The 20043-nt window shown below is 35.9% G+C and overlaps 3 protein-coding genes across 4 annotated transcripts; all 3 read right to left on the reverse strand.

Moving 5' to 3' along the window:
- Positions 1–375: 375 nt before the first annotated feature.
- Positions 376–7475, reverse strand: LOC132063838 (protein ABIL1). 2 transcript variants are annotated; one of them, XM_059456567.1, is made up of 10 exons: positions 7147–7218; positions 4914–4982; positions 4721–4803; positions 4303–4453; positions 4113–4212; positions 3908–3997; positions 3742–3826; positions 3570–3622; positions 3381–3484; positions 376–874 (listed from the first exon to the last, which is right to left on the reverse strand). In XM_059456567.1, the coding sequence occupies exons 2-10, from the start codon at positions 4953–4955 to the stop codon at positions 719–721; spliced, it is 864 nt and encodes a 287-aa protein (XP_059312550.1). In that variant the 5' UTR covers positions 4956–4982; positions 7147–7218; the 3' UTR covers positions 376–718. The 2 variants fall into 2 exon arrangements, with proteins under 2 accessions (XP_059312550.1, XP_059312549.1); XM_059456566.1 differs by lacking the exon at positions 4914–4982 and having other exon boundaries at positions 422–874; positions 7147–7475.
- Positions 7476–11105: 3630 nt separating this feature from the next.
- LOC132063839 (uncharacterized) lies at positions 11106–15503 on the reverse strand. Its single transcript, XM_059456568.1, has 2 exons — positions 15051–15503; positions 11106–11945 (listed from the first exon to the last, which is right to left on the reverse strand). The coding sequence occupies exons 1-2, from the start codon at positions 15398–15400 to the stop codon at positions 11444–11446; spliced, it is 852 nt and encodes a 283-aa protein (XP_059312551.1). The 5' UTR covers positions 15401–15503; the 3' UTR covers positions 11106–11443.
- A 1494-nt stretch (positions 15504–16997) lies between these two features.
- On the reverse strand, positions 16998–18174 carry LOC132063840 (hevamine-A-like). Its single transcript, XM_059456569.1, has one exon. It carries the CDS (start codon positions 18118–18120, stop codon positions 17224–17226), a length of 897 nt encoding a protein of 298 aa, XP_059312552.1. The 5' UTR covers positions 18121–18174; the 3' UTR covers positions 16998–17223.
- Between the last annotated feature and the right edge of the window lie 1869 nt (positions 18175–20043).

Here is a 20043-nt window from a genome sequence, read left to right on the forward strand (position 1 = left end):
CAAGTTTTTCAGAGAACTTCTCTAAATTTCCCCACAAAAGATTATCCAAACGGGATTATGAGAGCCTCTGTCTTGTGTTCCTCAACAGTTCAATTTAGGGCGAATAGTTAATTATATCAATCATTCTGCCAAATACGTGGTTTTTGGTAATCCTATACAGTAATTAAGATCTGTGTGTTATCCACGACACGTTTTAATTTTCTCTAGTAGAGGAAAGGGTAAAAATACTAGAAACCTTTCCGTTCCCCACTTTTATTATCTCCAGTATTTTGTTATGTTAAAAGAAATTTAATTCGGATAACAATGGAAAAGAATTTTAATTACCCTACATGATTGGTCAGAATTGCCGGACATCCTTTTTTCGAAATCAAAAACAACATCAACATGGTCAGTATTATTCATTTCATGAATTGCAAGAACATTGATATGCAACCATTGAGGATGGATTACACTCGGCTTAAGAATACTGGACAATGCAGTTAGAGAATTATTTTTCCAACAATTTCTTCTACAAGAAGACAGATATTAACATCTTTACCTTTCAAATATACACACTGCTCTTTATTGATTCTCAAACGAAACAAATTGCCTATGATCGTGGGAAACTTGTGAATGATCTTAAAAGTAGGTGTTCTCCAGGTGATGGCCTAGTACAACTTCTCTTTTACAGATGGAAAGTTAGATGGATGGCACCTCTTGGCTCTGATTTTACGGTAGATTACGAGACAGCACTGGTCTTCAACTTAGATGTCTTATGCTTGACAAAGAAAGCCGAGAGCATACTCCTGCTGCGATTAGGTGCACGGATAATGTCCCGTCTTGGATTATCAAATGATCTGTATGGTGTTAGAGGTTTGCTGCCCTCCAGGGTACCCTGCAAAAGCAAAATTTCACTTAAGCTATAAAGAAGAAAACAATTCAGATTACAGAGAGAGAGAGAGGAGATAGGAGGATGTTTGATCAATTAAGACTTGCAGTCTCGGTCTGGTCCTATTAGATGCTCCATAACTTCAAACAGACTATAAGACCGAACAAGGTTCAAAACCAATGATACAATCCGAAGCAAAATTTCAGAAGATATCCACATATTAAATTAGACCATGAAGAGAGAAGAGGCAAACCGTCTACGCTTACAGATAGACGGCCACAAATGTTTTACATCAAAAGAGATAAAACGAAATGGCAGACAAACCAGCTTTAATACCAAGCAAGCTATTGCTCTCCAGCAAAAGTGCATATTTACCTCTTGGAATTAAATTTTTTGGAGAGATGAAGCTAACTAATTGAAATATAAAAAGTTAAGTTGTCTGATTGATTAAGAGCCCGTTTGGATTGGCTTATAAGTTGCTTATAAGCTGTTTTTAGCTTTTTTGAGTGTTTGGCTGGCCAGCTTAAAGTCATTTTGTGCTTAAAATAAGCCCAAAAAATTAATTGGGCCAGTTTGACTTAGCTTATCCAAAGCAGCTTATAAGCTGTTTTCAGCTTATAAGCTGCTTTTTTTAAGCCCATCCAAACAGGCTCTAAAAAGTACAATGACAGATTGCAAGACTTTGACTACTAAACTACTTGGATGCTCATATTTCAATTATGTATGATCCTCAGATAGCAATGTTAAGCAGTGATACTCATGTTTCACCAAGTCGTCTAATACTCTTCCCTCTGAATTATATTTCCTATTCTGTAACTCACAGTTACCACACAATTATCAAGGCAGAGTTTTTTTTCTTTTTTTTTTTTTTTTGGATAAGGTAAAAGTATACAATTATCAAGGTAGAGTTGAAATGTGTTGTTCAGTTTTACGTTAGGGTGGCTTTGGTTTACACAACATAAGTGCGCGCAAACACACAAACTTACTGAATTTAAATAAAGAAAAGCTATAGTGAAGTGGAAAAAGTTGCACCCATTAACTCTTTCTAGAAAATAATACTACATAGTTAAGACTTCTTTCCTGGGAATACAGACATTATTTTTGGGATGGATGAAACAGAATTATGGACATCGAATAGGAATTAGACAGATCCACTTCTCAGAGAATTCAAATTATAAAGGTATCTGAATTCTAGAGTATTTACCTTAACATGCCAAAGAATTTTTTATGTTGGCTGGAACCACAAAGAGCCAAACATATAACAAGCACATATATCTTTTAGATTATTGGTCATATTCTTGTCGATTGGTAAAAATACTTATTTCGATATATATATATATATCATAGGCAAACCGTAGAATGGATAAAAACGACGACTATGAGCATAGATGTATATTCTTTCTTTTTGATGAAATTAATTGTATATTCTTTCTCTAGCTTTTGTTTTCCACCCTTCAAGTGATGCTTTTCGAAGAAAAGGAAGGAGTAACCTGAGTTAAAATCCAGATACCTCTAAGCTAAACCCTTCTTTTCACCTGTCATGCAATGCTGTTGAGGGAAATAAAAAGGAGGAAGAAACCAACTAATTACAGATTTAAATAGCTAAAGAAAGGAAGAAGAATCCCTGGTCCCCTCTATATTCCCCCTGCAAGGGGAACAAGCCAAACAACATGGGGCTTTCATAATGGAGGTCTCAGGTTCGAAACCCCCTGCCTATGCCAGTAGGGAAGGCATGCCTTCTGGGCCGAGCTCGTCGCACGGGGCTTGTCTAGTGCGGGTTATCTCTCCTATGTGGTTTGCGAGCTATTGCACAAGAGCTGGGTTTACCATGTGCGCACCCGAAGGGTAGCGGCTGCGGGTTCTCATGTCATTAAAAAAAAGGGGGAACAAGCCAAACAAAATTTTTGGAGAAAAAACAGAAATTCTAATACATAAACATCAGTTCTACCACTACTTAGAGCCTTCAAAGGAGAATTTACTTATGTAAGTGCAAAAAATTCTGAAGAGACTTTGAGCTCAATATTCAGGATCATGCTGCCTATAGCATCATAGACATTTTGGTTAGACCCCTTTGTTTGCATTACCAATGTTAGACGAATAACATGTGATCACTAACTTGATATGAAAGCAACTGTCAAAATAAACAGAAGGATAAATAGAACACACGAAAGTGCTGAAATTGATACTTTTTGTTACTACTAGCACGGAATTTATGCAATGACAGCTATGATCATTATCAATCTTCCTCTTACGGAATAACTACTACCAAACCAAAGTGGATCGACATCATTTTCTTCTAAACCACTTTACCTACTATAGAAGTATCAATAATTAGTAAAAGAAGAGCAAATTGACGTGTCTGATAACAAGACCGACAGTTATATAAAGGCGTTCTATAAGCAGCTGCCATATAACAACACTAGGTGCAGTTTCAGGAAGGATAGCATGTAATATAAGGAACAGATAGCATGATCTATTGAACTGTTCTTCCAATAGATGCATTTGACATTACCTGCCGCGTGACCCCCAAAGTTTGCATCGCTAGACTTGATGCAGGACGAACGTTGGGTGACTGAGGACGAGCTACATATGTTTTCTTCCGGGTATTCTCTTCATCTGATCAATGAAAATTAACAGTAAGAAGCCATGAGTCGAACACATCATCATGTAAAGCACAAGTGAACATGGAAACTTCCCATACCTAACAAGTTGAATGCGGCTGATGCTTTTTCAGAACCTTTTGCTTCCTCAGGACTGCAAATGTAAAGAAAGATCAGTTTTTCTACACCTCTAGAAATTATTTGAGAATATTATCCAGAAAAAAATGATAGTAATCTCCTTCTCAAAGCTTCCAGATCAATACCACCACTAACCTCATAAAAGTACGTGAAGTCCCTTTCAATGTCGATTTGGTTTCTGTTGCCAGATGCCAAGAGAGAGTTTTCGCAGCAGGCGTACCTAATTCAGAACATACGATAAGAACAACGAAATAAAATGCCGAAGAAAATACGAGACATTATCATCAAGAAGTCACGCCACCTGAAGGATAAAGGCGGGGTCTTGCTTGTAAATGTTGCCTCGAGTCCATCTTAACTTGAGGGCTGAAGTGCACCTTCTTTCCAGCAGAATCTAATTGTTCATAGAGAGAGAAGTGTGCAAGTCAGGTAAAAAGGATGAGGACACAACCGCAGAAAACAGCAAGAGCTTTAAGAGAAATGCAATAAGGACTAAAAAGTAGCCGTACTTGGCAAAATATAATGCTTGTGATGCCTTGGGATGATAGCTAATAGCTGTTGCTGCCTGAGGCCTTCTTTCTCAGTGTATGTTTTGCATGTCAGAAGTCGCTGAAATAAAATAAAGAAAAGTAAGTTCAGTTCCATCCTGTCTTAATTCTCAAAGATCCATTTTTCATTGGGGAAAGTACCAGAAGTTACCTGATCAAGACACGTGACCTTTAGCTCCATGGTTGTGACATCCAGTGTTTGTTGCTCAAGCAAGTCGGTTAACTTATAAGCAACTGTTCCCAGGTGGTCGACAGCATTGACAAGAGCTCTTACAGCATAGTCTTTCAGGTTATCAAGAACCCTGAAAACAAGTAGCGTTAGAATATGAGCACAAAGGAGCAATGAAAGAATGCAGCATGACCAATCATAAACGTTACCAGCATTTTGGAGATTGCCCTAAGCATACAAAAGATTTTTGCTGAGAAGGCTAAAAGAGCCCGTACAGCCAAGGATCAAAGAGCCTATGGACATAATTTGCTGCTACCTACTTTTTCTATGACTGCTGTAAAACCTAGGAGAAGCATGAAAGATTGACTGAAAAATATTATGTTCATGGGAATACTCTTACATTTGTTTCTGCTCGTTTTGAAGATAAGACTTCTCACAATATTCTGCAGCAGAATAAAGTTGCGGCCTCAAGTTCTTGAGTTCCTGAGACAGGCAACACATGATCATTGAGTTAAAACAGAGTTCTTGCAAAGGTTGAAAAATGGTTAAGATGGAAACAGCCTCTAGCAAAAATGCAAGGTAAGGCTGCATACAGTTGACCCAATGTGGTCCAGCCCTTCCCCGGACCCGTGCATAGCGGGAGCTTAGTGCACCGGGTTACCCTATATATCAATATCAATCAATCACCTATCAAAAGAATATCAATATCAATCAACCAAAAACTCCTCAATCCTAAACAAAAGGTCGGGATTGCCTATATAATCTTCCGAAACCATTATGCTCTACTCAAGCCTAAAATTACTAATTAGATATGTCTTATATTTGGAGAAAAAATAAAGCCATGTTATAAATACAGTAATCACTAACTGCTCCTTAACGTGTCAAACCATTCTGTATGTAATATCAATAAGCTGGCCCTAGTATGTGAACATAAGCAGCCACTCAATAATTCCAGTTTCAACTCTCCAAAGTCCTATTTGATCCACATAACTAACCAACTTACAACAACAACAACAACAATATACCCAGTAGAATCCCACAATGTGGGGTCTGGAGAGGGTAGAGTGTACGCAGACCTTACCCCACCTTGAAAGGTAGGGAGACTGTTTCCGAAAGACACTCGGCTCAAGAGAGAACAAGACAAAAAGTTCAGATAAGGACAAGCATATCAAAACAATATGAAAACGAGAAACAACAAAAGCGAGAAAGTCATGATAAAACAGTCTGGAAAGAAAGGAGCAGTAGCTGCCATAGATAAATAAGATAATCAAAGTATAAGACCCAACAAATATAAGCAAAAATCAAATGGCAATAAACGAATGAGCAAAACTACAACTACTAGGACGAAAGAATAAGCGAGACTACCTCCTAGTCTTCTATCATAATCTGAATCCTCCACAACCTCCTATCTAAGATCATGTCCTCGGTAAGCTGAAACTGCGCCATGTCTTGTCTAATCACCTCTCCCCAATACTTCTTTGGCCTATCTCTACCTCTCCTAAAACCGTCCATAGCCAACCTCTCACACCTCCACACTGGGACATCTGTGTCTCTCCTCTTCACATGCCCAAACCATCTCAGCCTCGCTTTCCGCATCTTGTCCTCCACCGACGCCACTCCCACCTTGTCCCGGATATCTTCATTCCTAATCCTATGCTTCCTAGTGTGCCCACACAACCACCGCAGCATTCGCATTTCCGCGACTTTCATCTTCTGAACATGAGAGTTCTTGACTGGCCAACACTCCGCCCCGTACAACAAAGTCGGTCTAACCACCACTTTGTAGAACTTGTCTTTAAGTTTTGGTGGCACTTTCTTGTCACACAACACTCTGGAAGCGAGCCTCCATTTCATCCACTCTGCATCAATACGATGTGAAACATCATCGTCGATATCCCCATCTCCCTGTATAATAGACCCAAGATACTTAAAACTTCCTTTTTTTTGGATGGCCTGAGTATCAAACCTCACTTTCTCGTCAGCCTCATGTGGTACACCATTGAACCTACACTCCAAGTACTCTGTCTTGGTCCTACTCAACTTAAATCCTTGAGACTCCAACGTTTGTCTCCAACCCTAACTCTGCTGCGAGTCTCGTCAATCAAGACTATGCCATCCGCGAACAACATACACCAAGGCACCTCACCTTGTATTTGTCGCGTCAATCCATCCATCACCAAGGCAAATAAAAACGGGCTAAGAGCTGATCCCTGATGCAACCCCATCAGAACAGGGAAGTGCTCCGAGTCTCCTCCTACTGTCCTTACCCTGGTCTTGGCTCCATCATACATGTCCTTTATCGCTCTAATGTACACCACAGGTACACCTTTAGCCTCCAAACATATACATTATAAACAAAATGATGCAATAGCTCAATAACACAATGCACATCCACATATGAATCAACAACTACATATCATATATATATATTCTGCTATATTCAGACCCATTTTATTAAACAAGTCCCAACGATTTCAATAAATGACCATAGCTATATTGTATCTATAAGACTATAACCCTCTTTGCGAAATGGTTGGAGTTAGAAAGTCCCCCCACATGATACATATATGAGTAGCTAAACAACAACATACACCCTGAATCAGTCAGATTTAAGGTAATTTGAACTTGTATAGAGTATGCTCCATTAACTGAGTTATCATCAAAATAATTTGTTTTTTTTTTTTCGTTCAGCAGAGGAATATTTACATTGCAAATTCAACAAAAATATTTAAATAGCTAAAATATTCTAAGCTACAACACAACACACATTGTCCTAGCAAATAACCAGATCCGATCTCGAATTAGACAAAAGAGAAGTAATGAAACCTGTAATGCCTTAACGAAACTCTTGCTTCGCTCCATTGACACTTCATCAAACGTCATAGCCGGAGTATTCTCAAGCTTCAATTGCTCTATTTCCATAACTTCTCTCTTCCAAACAAAAAAAATCCTTCCAGATCAGTCGATCAACGAATCATATAAAACAGTGGTTAATTAGACAATGAATAATTGTTTTGAGATGGATTAAGAGTTAAGGAAAGGGGGTTTGGGTAGGCCACAGCGGTGGAAGGTGGTAGGAGAATTAAATAAGGAGTGTGTGTGTGAGTGAAGCAATCCCGGGAAGTGCGTCCTTATGTTTTTGGGGAACTGGGAATATTGAAGGAGTTAATTGCAAGCGAAAATGACGTCTCTATTTATTGTGGTGGGCAGATAAGAGGTGGTTCAACTCATACTGTAGTGTTAGCTCCTCCTACCTTGACCCTGATGGTGGACCCCAAACTTCAAAAGAAATTTCATCATTATTCCATTCAAATTATATGTTGCGTTTATAAAAAATAATTGCCTCAAATTATTTATGTTTTAGAATTTTAAGGTATGATTAATTATTTTTTGTTTCACCTAGTAGGTAAAAATTACTTATTTTGAGAAGTATTTTTTTTAAATATTTTTCAAAAAAATACTTTTGTTCGCTTTTAATAAGCGGTGTGTTTATTAATCTTCTTAAAAAAGTGTTTTTGAGTGTTAAATTAAGAAAAAGTAATTTTTCTTAATTTCAATTAAATAAAAGCAAAAACTTAATTGAGTCTTCCATAATAACTATTAAGAAAAAGTAAGTAATTTTTCTTAATAGTTATTATGGAAGACTCAATTAAGTTTTTGCTTTTTTCTTAATAGTTATTATGGAAGACTCAATTAAGTTTTTGCTTTTATTTAATTAAAATTTAACAGTACATATTAAAATTTTCAATTAATATAATATATAGATAAATAAAAACGAATATTAAATATTGATATAATATCAACACGATGATTTAAATATATATACTAAAAAACTACAATCAAAATAAATTTCAAAATCATTCCACAAATTAAAATTCAACACCAAGAATTATTAATTATAAATTAATGGATTAATGAGGGATATACTTGCTAAATATGTATTTATGGTAGAGATATTTTTGTCTTGACAAAAATAAATTTTTGCTTCTCCCCAACCGCGAAAAAGCATTTCTACTTGAAAAGCTTTACTTTTCGCTAAACAACTCAAATATTCAAAAAAAAGTGCTTTTTAAAAAAAAAAAAAAAAGAAGAAGAAGCATTTTTCGCCTCAAAAAGCTATTAGGCCAAACAGTTATTAATACAACAACACATAAATAGAGTAAACATTTAATGTAGAGAAATTATAACTTAGCTATAAATATAAGTGTAAAATAGGTCAAATACCCTCCTAATTAATAAGTATTTTTTAAAGAGCGTGTAAAACAAAATAGCGACAAATAATTTGAGACAGGAGTTATTAAATTAGGGGTGTCCATTGTATACTCAATAATTTTGATTTTTAAAAATATTTTCATCGTTATTATATCGAATTAGTTTGGTATGGTTCTGTATTTTAAATTTGATTTCAATTTTGTTGGTATGATAAGTTTGTAATTGTAACGGTGGAGAATTATGATTGCGACAATCATGAAACTCTTTTATCTTTGAAATAAATGAAAATTGTCTATTATCGACTGAAAACATGCTTGGATAATCTGTATTACATATCATCATTATATATAATTGAGTACTTGGTTTATACGTAGTAGTAAAGGCGAGAAGCTTTTAATTGGAGGACTTTTATTAGTTTATATTTAGATTAATGAACGTTTTATGTAGGTAATAATATGACTCTATTGGATTCAATACGTAGTAATTAAGTATTTCAATACAATATTTGATATTTTTTATATTTTATTTAGATTAATGAAAGATTTATCTATGTAATAATATTACTATATTGGATTTCATATGTAGTAATTAAGTATTTCAGTAAAATATTTGATATTTTTTATATTTTACTATAAATACCGAAAATCAAGATTTTTTTTTTTTATTTCTATGGGTCAAATTTTATATTTATATTTTTTATATGATTTTAGTATGCATAATTCTTTAATGGATCGTGTTTTTCTTTCGACTCTAAATACAGAAAATCAAGATTTATTTCTAGTACTTTTATATGATTCTAATAATATGCATAATTTTTTAATGGACCGTGTTTGTCTTTTGACTCTTTGTATCAATCTATTGTATTATTTATTATTTATGAGGTAAACGGGAATATGTCGTTTTCGGCTTTAGACCACCTCCCACGTGGTTAACATGCCCATATGGACTAGTTGGGGAGGGAACTTACTGAAATATCATTAGCATCCCTATGGTTCTGGTAGCATTAAAAGCACCGGACATTCAACTAACATTCATTTATACAACTCATTTTAATTGACTCTGAATGTGTTGAATGAATGCAATATTATTTGACTGAATCAACCATGTTATACATTTCTTTTTTCAAGTATTGTGTAAATTATGTTTTATACCAAATTAAGCATGTTGACCTTAATGGATAAAAATTAAAGTGCAAATATATATTATAATCTCTTTCTTATTTACGTATTTCTTTCCCATGATTAATGTCCAAAATTTCACTTCGAATTACTCAACATCCCTCGCTCATGGTGTTTCATTCTAAACCAGATATATATTATAACTTAACTATGATTAAAATCTGTTCTAAAGAAAATTAAAAAAAATTTAACTAGTAAACATAAAATGTATAAATAGAAATAAAATTTCGAGCCTACTCCTCACAATATTCGAGGTGTTAGATTATTTCTAACCAGAATAGAACAAAATATACTTAAATTCCAGTAGGCTAGTGTAAAAGTGTTTGTCTAGAAAAATAGATTATGTTACTAATTCTTTAAGCTTGTATAGAAGTGTTTTTCTATTTACACCCAATAGATTCTTCTCTTTTCTTCATTTCTCATTCATAACCCAACCCAAAGGTCATGGGATCAAACACATTCGCACCAAAAACCTAACAATTAAATGGTGAATGTGTTATGTATAGATGTAGTATAGATGTCTCCGTTTATCAATTTGATATATATATCAGATATGAGTAAAATTTTACCCTCGAATCCTATGGTAATTGATGGTTTAGGATTTTGACATTACTGGTTTGTTGTTTTTCTGCTCTTCACATGTGTTTTTAGACTGCCGTAGCACCAAAGAAATTACAAACAGTTGTTTAGGCCAACACTTTGCTGTTAAGTATGGTACCTAACTTTTTTTCCCATGTAAACAATCATGCTACGCCATTCCATTTACTGTTAGGTCTAGTTCCATATTTGATAATCGAGCATCGGGATCTATGCGATAATTTTAAAGTATTAATTCGTAACAAGATTAGCCCTACTAATATATTGAAGTATGAACTATCTATATATAGTTGCAACTTGCAAATGCAGCGCTTGACCGCAGCTCTATTGGACATAGTCAGTGCATTGCAACGTGTCTATGATCGAAGTTGGGTTGTCCAAATGCGGCTAACATTGAAGGGACCAAGGAGTGAATTGTCACCCTCAATTAATTAGCCCCCAAGGAGGATGGGGTGTCAAATCATTCAATCCTCAGTTTCTACTTCATTAAATTCCCTCTTTTGGTTATAGAACAGCAATATTGACTAAAATCTTGGAGAAACTCAAAAGACGACAAAGAGAACAATTTCCGGTTTGCAATGTTGTTTCTTGTCGATCCATAATGCATTATATTAGTATTATTTATACTGTTGAAGCAATGTCTGGAAAGGTTATATCATTTGTTATCATTTCATTGACAGTATTGTACTGTACAAAATCGATAAACTTATTAAGATACCCTGAATTACTGAAAATATTAGATTTATCAACAATTCAAAGCAAAAGAAAAAGGAGATGATTATAAATGAGATAGCAATGTGGCTAGAAAGAGGAAGACATGTATATAATTGGCGAGGATGAGTAATACTTTACAAAATGCAGAGCTAACACTCCGACGGGAAAGCAAGAGTGGTATGCTATACAAATATTTACAACGATCTGAGTTCCAAACACAAGCCTGGATCTGGAGCTCAAATGAAGCACACAGTAGAGACTAGAGAGGTATCGCCCACCTGAAGAAACAAAAAAAAAAAAAAAAAGAACTGCAGATATGTTTTGCTGCCTGCGGGAGTATATTAGTACATATATACTTGTATGGATTATGCGAGTATGTAATCTAGAGCGAAAATTCACCAAATCTTTTGGCACTTCACTTGCTATGTTTGGTGGTCTGATTTTTCCTCCTCATTTCTCTTTAGGGAGGCTAGAATTGAGCCCAGGTGCGGCCTCAACTTAGAAAATTTCGTTACTGGAGCAATGTTCCTCAAGGTAGGAGATACGATTTCAAAGAAAGTAGGCTTTGGTGTTGAGGCACCGCTGATGTATTCAATGAATTCCTGTACAGCAAGTACATGGAACTTTGGAGGTGCATTCAGAGCAATGTTGTGAACCCGGTGCTCATAAATCTTCCCATCTTTATCAAGCTTATACTCTGAAGTACCATCAAACCGCCCATGGCTCTCCCATGGAACACGGGGAATGCCATGAACAGTCCACCGAACTATTATCATGTTTTCCACAGGCTGCCAAACACTAACAATATCAATCCACAAAGCCCTAAATAACATCCTGCCATGGAATCGCAGAGCCCAGAAGATTGATTTATAATTCTCAATGCCACTAAAAGTGTTGAGTGGATCTTTAAAGACAATATCATCCCTACAGAGAGCGGAAGAACACCATTAGCACCTAAAACATTACAACAACATACCCAGTGAAATCCCACAAAGTGAGGTCTGGTAGCACTTAAAAGATTATTCCACTGAAATCACAATTGGGTACAACATCATTGCACTTGCATTAATTCTTAACTAATTGAAGTGCTATAGTGCACAATGTTAGAGAATTTGCTTTTGGACTGCAGTAACTTCTTTTTACTGCTTTTGAATAACTTTCTTATACTGTTAGTAATTAGTTAGTTAGAACTATATTCTGCAGAGATATTTTAGGCTAGTTTATGATTATCTTTTTTTACTGTTTTTTCCCTATAAATGCAGAGCTAAACATAGCTAAATAATATAATTCTATTTGACTGCATTGCAGTATATTTTTCTCTCAGTAAATTTTCTCCGTTATTTCCTACATTTCTTTGTTAAAAACCAACACACAATTACATGCATATGCAATTCACGCAGTATCAAGGAGGTGCAGCAAAATAACTACAAATTACAGTATTATTTTTCTCTAAAACTGCTTCTATAGCATCTCCATAATAATAATCTTAAGTTCTAATTACATCCAAGTTATGTATCCTCTGAACTAAACTACTAGAAAGGGGCCTACGCCTGCTAAACATAGCTAAATAATATAATTCTCTTTGACTGCATTGCAGTATATTTTTCTCTCAGTAAATTTTCTCTGTTATTTCATACGTTTCTTTGTTAAAAACCAACACACAATTACATGCATATGCAATTCACGCAGTATCAAGGAGGTGCAGCAAAATAACTACAAATTACAGTATTATTTTTCTCTAAAACTGCTTCTATACCGTCTCCATAATAATAATCTTAAGATCTAATTACATCCAAGTTATGTATCCTCTGAACTAAACTACTAGAAAGGGGCCTACGCCTGCTACTCACGATCAACAACAACGAGCACAATGCCTCAACCCAAGCTAGTTCAAAAGAAAAATATAGAAAATGTGAAAGTGGTCATTCTATTTTCTTCTTTTTTTTTTTAAAATGGAAAGGTACATCGAAAGAGATCATTCTTTTGATACTTCTTTTTGAAAGAGATCATTCTTTTTTTTTTTAAATGGAAAGGTACATCGAAAGAGATCATTCTTTTGATACTTTAAGTCCTAGGAAGTCTCTCTGTAGGTTACTTGATGAAAGTGTGACATGAGAAGCCACTTGTGGTTTGACAAAGCAGCTATTGCTCACCAGCCATTATCCGACAAAATGACAATTAACCCAAGACGACCGATTCCATTCCCTATAATCACCAGGGAGAAGGGCTACTGTGATCTGTTTGTTTACAAATTTGAGTTGGAAAAAAAGAGTTGTTTGTCATGATCCAACTAGAATCTAGATGATCCCCTCCTACAAAACTAAGGTAGGCGTACACTCCACCCTCCCCAGACCCCACTTGTGGGATTACACAGGGTTTGTTGTTGTTGTTGTATAGCTCAGCTTAGGCAACCCTGTTCAAGCGTCCAAAGCCCTTAAGACTTCTGTAATTAACGGACTGAATTCAACTGCTACGATTTAAATTTAAAATGGATTGCAGCAAATCACAATAAACTATCACAAAATAGCATTTTTAACAAAGCTTAAGATAGCACTAAGCCATTAGTACATTAGACTTCTCGCAATCTAAAATTTTTCAAACTAATAAGAAAGAAAGAGCCATCGGAAAGAAAATTCAGAAGTACCATATAAATGACTTAAAAAGAGAATAGCGACTGTTTACTTCTCTCCCTCTCATATAAATTCTCGTTTTAACAGAGAGCTTGAGTTTCACATAATATGCGTATTTGAGTTTCATTATTTTGCCTGCGCTTGCTATTTAAACTTGAAAACTACAACTTGAACCAATAAGAAGAATTGGAAATTATGGTGCTACTTCATATAATCAAAATAAAGAGCTTTTTTCTTTTCTTTTGCTTTGGTGACTTATTTCCATACTACTTTGAATTGCTTGTTCTTATTTAACCTTTTTTGCCATGCTTTCTCTTGAGCCGAGGGTCTTTCGGAAACAGCCTCCCTACCTTCCGAGGTAGGGGTAAGGTTTGCGTACACTTTACCCTCCCCAGACCCATTGTGGGATTTCATTGGGTATGTTGTTGTTGTTGCTGTTGCTTTGGCGACTTAATGCTGGACATCTTTTGGATGTACTTTGCTGTAAATGTTCTTTAATTTAATAGTTCTAAGTCACTTGGATCTTAAAATTTTCACATATTCTTGGTCATTTTTTCACAGAGAAATTATCCCTTGTCCTGTTCTCTTCTCAAGCAAATGTGAGAGACCCTTTACTGAAAAAAGAAGGGGTAAATAATCTCATTAGTGGTTTAATCTCACCGTCTTTAAGTTACGTGGATAAAGTATTATTTTCGAACATTTTAATGATTCTTGATGCAATTCACCCTAATCTACAAAACTCGAAATTTTCATTTCTCATTACGGCAAAACAACCAGATCAGCAGCTGCATCAATCAACTTAGACATTAGTTCCAAAATAGTTAAGGTCATAGGAACCTTATGTATCAATTCCACTCCATTCAAACCCATTACGACTTCAGTAATCATATTTCATCATAATTAGACTGTTCTTTTATAATACTCCAATTGCCAACCTATTCACTTCGACTAGCTAAGATTTGCGAAACTAAAATAAGCTGAGCTAGGTCAGAAACAGGGATATTTAAGAAGAAAAGGTAACGATGCAATATGAATTTGGGAGCTATATTGCAGGTAATGAGCTAATGGTTGGGGTGGTTGTACCGGGTGAAATTGGTGCAGTACACAACTGTTGGAAGCTTGATCTTCGGAAGTATGACACGGGGGTTTCATTAACTACATTCAGACCCTTAAGTGCAGTTCCTTAATTATGCATTTTACCCTAATTCTTATTGTCATAGTTACTTGTAGACCCATTAGCTAGTTAGGGTTCTATAGTATATATTCTGTTGTTTATCAATCAAAATCATCTCTATCTAGTTTAGCTTAGTTTTTAGCTAGAATTCTTCACAAAATCCATTCTGCAACAGGAAACATCAAGACAATAAAAACAGTAAAATGGATGATTAAAAACAGAAACCTGTAGATATCAAAGGTTAGCTCCTTATAAAAGAGAGCAGGAAACTCTTCTCGGATAGTCCGAATAGCATAACCCGTATTGAGATAGTAATTCCGCTTCTCTTCCTCCTGTTCCTCGTTCACTTTCGTCGTACTAGTCTGCACAGGAGCAGAGAACTGTGCGTAAAACTCTGAATTCAAAGGCGGAGACTCCTTCACACTCGCACAAACCCTAACCCTAGCACCCTTGTTTCCATACCTGGAAACAGCGAGTTTCTGTACATTTCTAGGGTTTATGTAAGAAGAAATACTCAATGGAAGGCGACCGGTGGAGAATGATGAAACTTCCAGCGACGATAAAAGAGTGGCCATCGGAGATTCGAATTAGATTTTGGATGAATTTAGTTTGAGATTTTCAGAGGACATATTTTCCAATTGGATAATAGTTGAAATTTGGGGAGGATCACCGTACAAAATTCTCCTATTGGTGCATGAGATGAGATAGTCAAAATATTAAAAAATTGGAAGGGGCTATTTTAGGAATTACGACTGTTTTTTCACGGAAATATCTTCAAAAAATGTCCAAAACGACAAAAAAGAAAACCTTTTAGTTTTAGATACTTTTGGTCTCTGTCAGAACATGAGGGAACTTCATACACTGCACGCATTTAATATAACTTTCCAATGATGAAAAATATTTTAATGAATTGGATCTTCTTCTTTCTTTCTTTTTCTTCCTTTTTAGCTTCTTTAGCTCCTCAGCAGTATTATGCTTGTTAGTGTCACTCATTATGCAAATAAAACAGTCAAGCACAAATGATTATGTTCAAGAAGAATAACAAACGAGAACCAACAATAAAAAAGAAACCAACTCTTTGTATATTAATCAAACATAAGTACAAAATATGTAACAAGGATGTTTCTGCTTGGTTCAAGTTTTCTCTTGTCACTTTACCTGTTGTGTTATTTTTTTATGGAATGAATTACTTAAGAGAAAACTGAAATTCTCCTTCTTAAAGATCTCCAAGATTTAGTCTTAATAAAAAATAGAATATATGTTTCTACAGGAAGTGCTCTTTGCTAGATTCTGAATCAAGGATCAAAAGAACCACTAGAGGAGCAAGGTCTGGCACATCTTTGGATATGGCTACTGTATTGTGCTTATGTATCAAGGCTGTTTCTTCACGGTCACGCAGTCCCTCTTTTTATGTGTGAAGTCTATTTGCAGTTGTGTCTTAAGCTGTTGGATCGACATCATCACCTAAACAGCTAGTTGGCATCATCTTTTAGCTCTTGTCCGGTACCAAAAGCTCTTGTGATATAAAGACAGAGAAGTATCTTATACAAGGGAAAAATAAAGCACCAGGAACAAATTGGATGTGAGTTCTTATTTACCCTATACAATCACAAGTTCATAACCATCAGCCCCTAAAGGAAAAAATTGATTTAAGTGCTTCTAGACAGTGTGATCAGAAACTGCAGTGATTCTTATGATATCCACATATTAACGAGGAAAATTTGTCATGGTGATTCTGCAAAAGCAAATCTTGCATCTGAAAATAAGCAAGTCTTGATTCAGTAGGTAGGCACATTTTTTATTTGAAGAAGTTTAGCATAGTGTACTAATGCATTTATAATTTGCATATGATCTTCCAGGTGTTGCACATTAATCCATGAGGAAATATAATTATTGGTCTTAATAGAATTTTGCATAAGACTCCTGGGAATTGATGCACTATTCTGAGTGTTAGGGCAGAGTTAAAACAGTACAATTCAATTGCTACATTGTTGATTACTTATCATGTTTTGGAACTTGAAACTTCCATCTGTATTTTCTTGAAGTTCATCATAACTCGAATGACATGAAAAATTTGAACAGAATAAATGAACCAATTATGAACTGCAAACACGAATTACCATAGTCCTATTCTTATAGCAAAATTCTTAGGTTATTTTACCTTTTGGCTAGAGCTCCTGTATCACGTTAGAACAATATTCTTCTCTTTTCGTCTTCTTTTTTTCGTCTTTTAGGTTGATGGTTTATGAAGAGTGCATAATCTTTAAGTGGCAATACCTGTATTTCCCTTTACATATTATACATGCATAATAACACATAAGACAAGTTGCTATCATATTACTTTATATAAATACAACATATTTGGTCACAAGTAAGTTCTGAGGTGTAGCTCAGGACTTCAGACATTACTCTTGATTAAAGAACTATAATTGGTCTGATCATCATAGTATTTTGACCACAACATCACACCACCATACTTGGAGGAGTTTTTAATTGATGGAAGAACTTGGGAAGTGAGGTCATCAGCAGGGATGAATCCACTTCCGGCAGCTGCAGGAGCTGCTGGCAAGCCAAGGAAAATCTTTGTGGCCGGGATATCTGAAGTCCACTGTTCCCATGCAGCTTCAAGATTGCTAATATCACTAGAACTGTATTGACAAGGAGGGTTATTATAGAATTGAACCCAAACATAGTCGAAAAGGCCTGTTTTTAAAGCATTTCCAATCCAAGCATCAGGGAATGGACACTGAGGAGCTGTTGTTAAGTAAACTTTCTTGCCCATACTGCTATATGCAGAAAGAGATTTGGCAAGAACATCCCAGTACAGATTAGTTCCTCCTTCAATATCAAAGTCTATTCCGTCTAAAACAGCATCACCAAGTGGACGAGTAGTCGATTGTCCCCCCAAGAAGTTGTTCCAAAGATAAGTAGCAACTTGCCTAGCATCATCAGCAGAAGCAAGATAATAGCCCCCAGCACCGCCTCCAATTGACAGCATCACTTTAATTCCTATCGCTTGGCAAGATTTTATATCTGTGCTTAATTTGGTACATTCGCCAACATTTGGATTACAATGGCCAGCTAAATTTATCATTGGTTGTTGACCATTACCAAAGGTTGGCAAAAAGGCTATGATCACAAAATCATAGTTCGTCGTGGCACAGGTTTCTGCCAGAGTTCCTTCACCCCCATTTTGACCCCAGTAAATAGCAATTCCACCAGCATCACAAGAAGGTGCTAGTATTAGAATTACTATGGAGAGTAATGCAAGTAATCTATTGGATTGGAGTTCCATTACTTGCTGATTTTCTTAAATGTTGAAATGACTTCTATAGGAAAAACTATGAAGCTGTTCTGCTTTAGAATTCTGGTAAATGAGCATTAGAGCATTGCTTCTTATAGGATGAAAAATTGCTTACTCAGGCTGCTACTTTGTGCTTATGCAACGGAAGGAGTGGCTTTGCCGTTAAGTAGTTCTCATTTTCATTTAAATTATAGGATTAGCCTTTGCTTTGTGTTCCTGGATTTGCTATTATGTTGTCTTTTCTCCCCTTGTCTTCTCCTAAAGTCTTCTTGATAAAAACAAAGGCAAAGTTTTATCCTTTTAAATAAAACTAACCCACTTGATAAAGCTAGATTAAGATTTTTAAATGTGTTGTTGTTAGAAACCCAGAAACTTTGCTAACCTTAATCTGAGGACTTCCAAACACAACACAGAAATAAGAGCAACACTTCAACTATTATTTATTGCCAACAAATAGAATAAGTTTTACAAATAGAGAAAGAACTTCATTACATCTCACAACCAAGGTATTTTGAGGAACCTTAACCTCCAAATCTGCGAGAAAAACCTACGAAAAAAAACTGCCCCCTTTTTCCTTCTTCTTAGTACAATATAACACATAATAGAATCGCCTAAACTGCTATGTAACTACGGATATACATACACATAATAATTAATTAATAAAACATTTACAATTAAGCCTTATTTTCACCTTTTCCTGCGGTTATAGACCCTCAGTGACAAAGTAGGTCTAACAATACCCTCCCCAACGAGTTTCACCTTGTCCTCAAGGTGAAAATGAGGAAACTGTCCATCAATGACTTCATAGGATTCCCAAGTGTTCTCAAAGTCCGGTAAGTCCTTCCACTTAATCAAAACCCCTTGGGAGACATTCAAGAGTGTCCGACAATCTACTACACCTTCAGGTTACACTTGCATTTCAAGTTCTTCGGATAAGAAAGGAGGGAGCTGCTGAACTAGAATAGAATCCTTCACAGCACGCTTTAGCCAAGAAACATGAAATACGGGATGCACCCGTGAATGAAGGGGTAAATCGAGGCGATAAGCAACTTCGCCAATTTTATTCAAGACAGTATATGGCCCATCGTAACGAGGACTTAACTTCTGATTAACCTTTTTAGCAAGAGACCGAAGCTTGAAAGGTTGAACGCGAAGATAAACAAAATCACCAAGTTAAAACACAACTTCACGGCGCTTAGCATCAGCATAAACTTTCATCTGAGCTTGAGCATGGGTCAGATTAGATTTGAGTTCATCTAAAATAGTGTTGCGAGCGGCAAGCTGCTGGTTGATCTCTTCAACGGCAGAAATTTCATCAGTGAACCGCAACAAAGAGGGAGGATCTCGCCCATATAAAGCTTTAAAAGGGGTCATCTTGGTGGAACCATGGTAAGTGGTATTGAACCAAAATTCAGCCCAAGGAATCCATCTGGCCATTGTTTTGGATGTGCCCCCGCAAAACAACGTAAATAAGTCTCCATGGAGCGGTTGACAACTTCGTTTTTTGACCATCCGTTTGAGGGTGATAACCCGAACTCAATTTGAGGTCGGTGCGGACAACTTGAATAATTCTTGCCAAAATTGGCTGATAAAAACCCGATCCCGATCAGAAACAATAGATTTGGGAAAATTATGCAAATGTACAACTTCACGAACAAATAGATTAGCAACACTCTTTGTTGTGTATGGATGACATAAAAGGATAAAATGACTATATTTAGTGAAACGATCCACCACAACAAGTATAGTATCATTTCCCATTGCTTTTGGTAACCCGCTAATGAAATCCATAGAAATATCATCCCAAACTTGAGATGGAACAGGTAATGGCTGTAGCAAACCAGCAGGACTAAGAGCTTCATATTTATTCTGCTTACAAACTTCACAACTAGCCACAAAGTTCTGTACATCCCT

This window comes from Lycium ferocissimum, chromosome 7, assembly GCF_029784015.1.
Source record: "Lycium ferocissimum isolate CSIRO_LF1 chromosome 7, AGI_CSIRO_Lferr_CH_V1, whole genome shotgun sequence".
Classification (NCBI taxonomy): Eukaryota; Viridiplantae; Streptophyta; class Magnoliopsida; order Solanales; family Solanaceae; genus Lycium; species Lycium ferocissimum.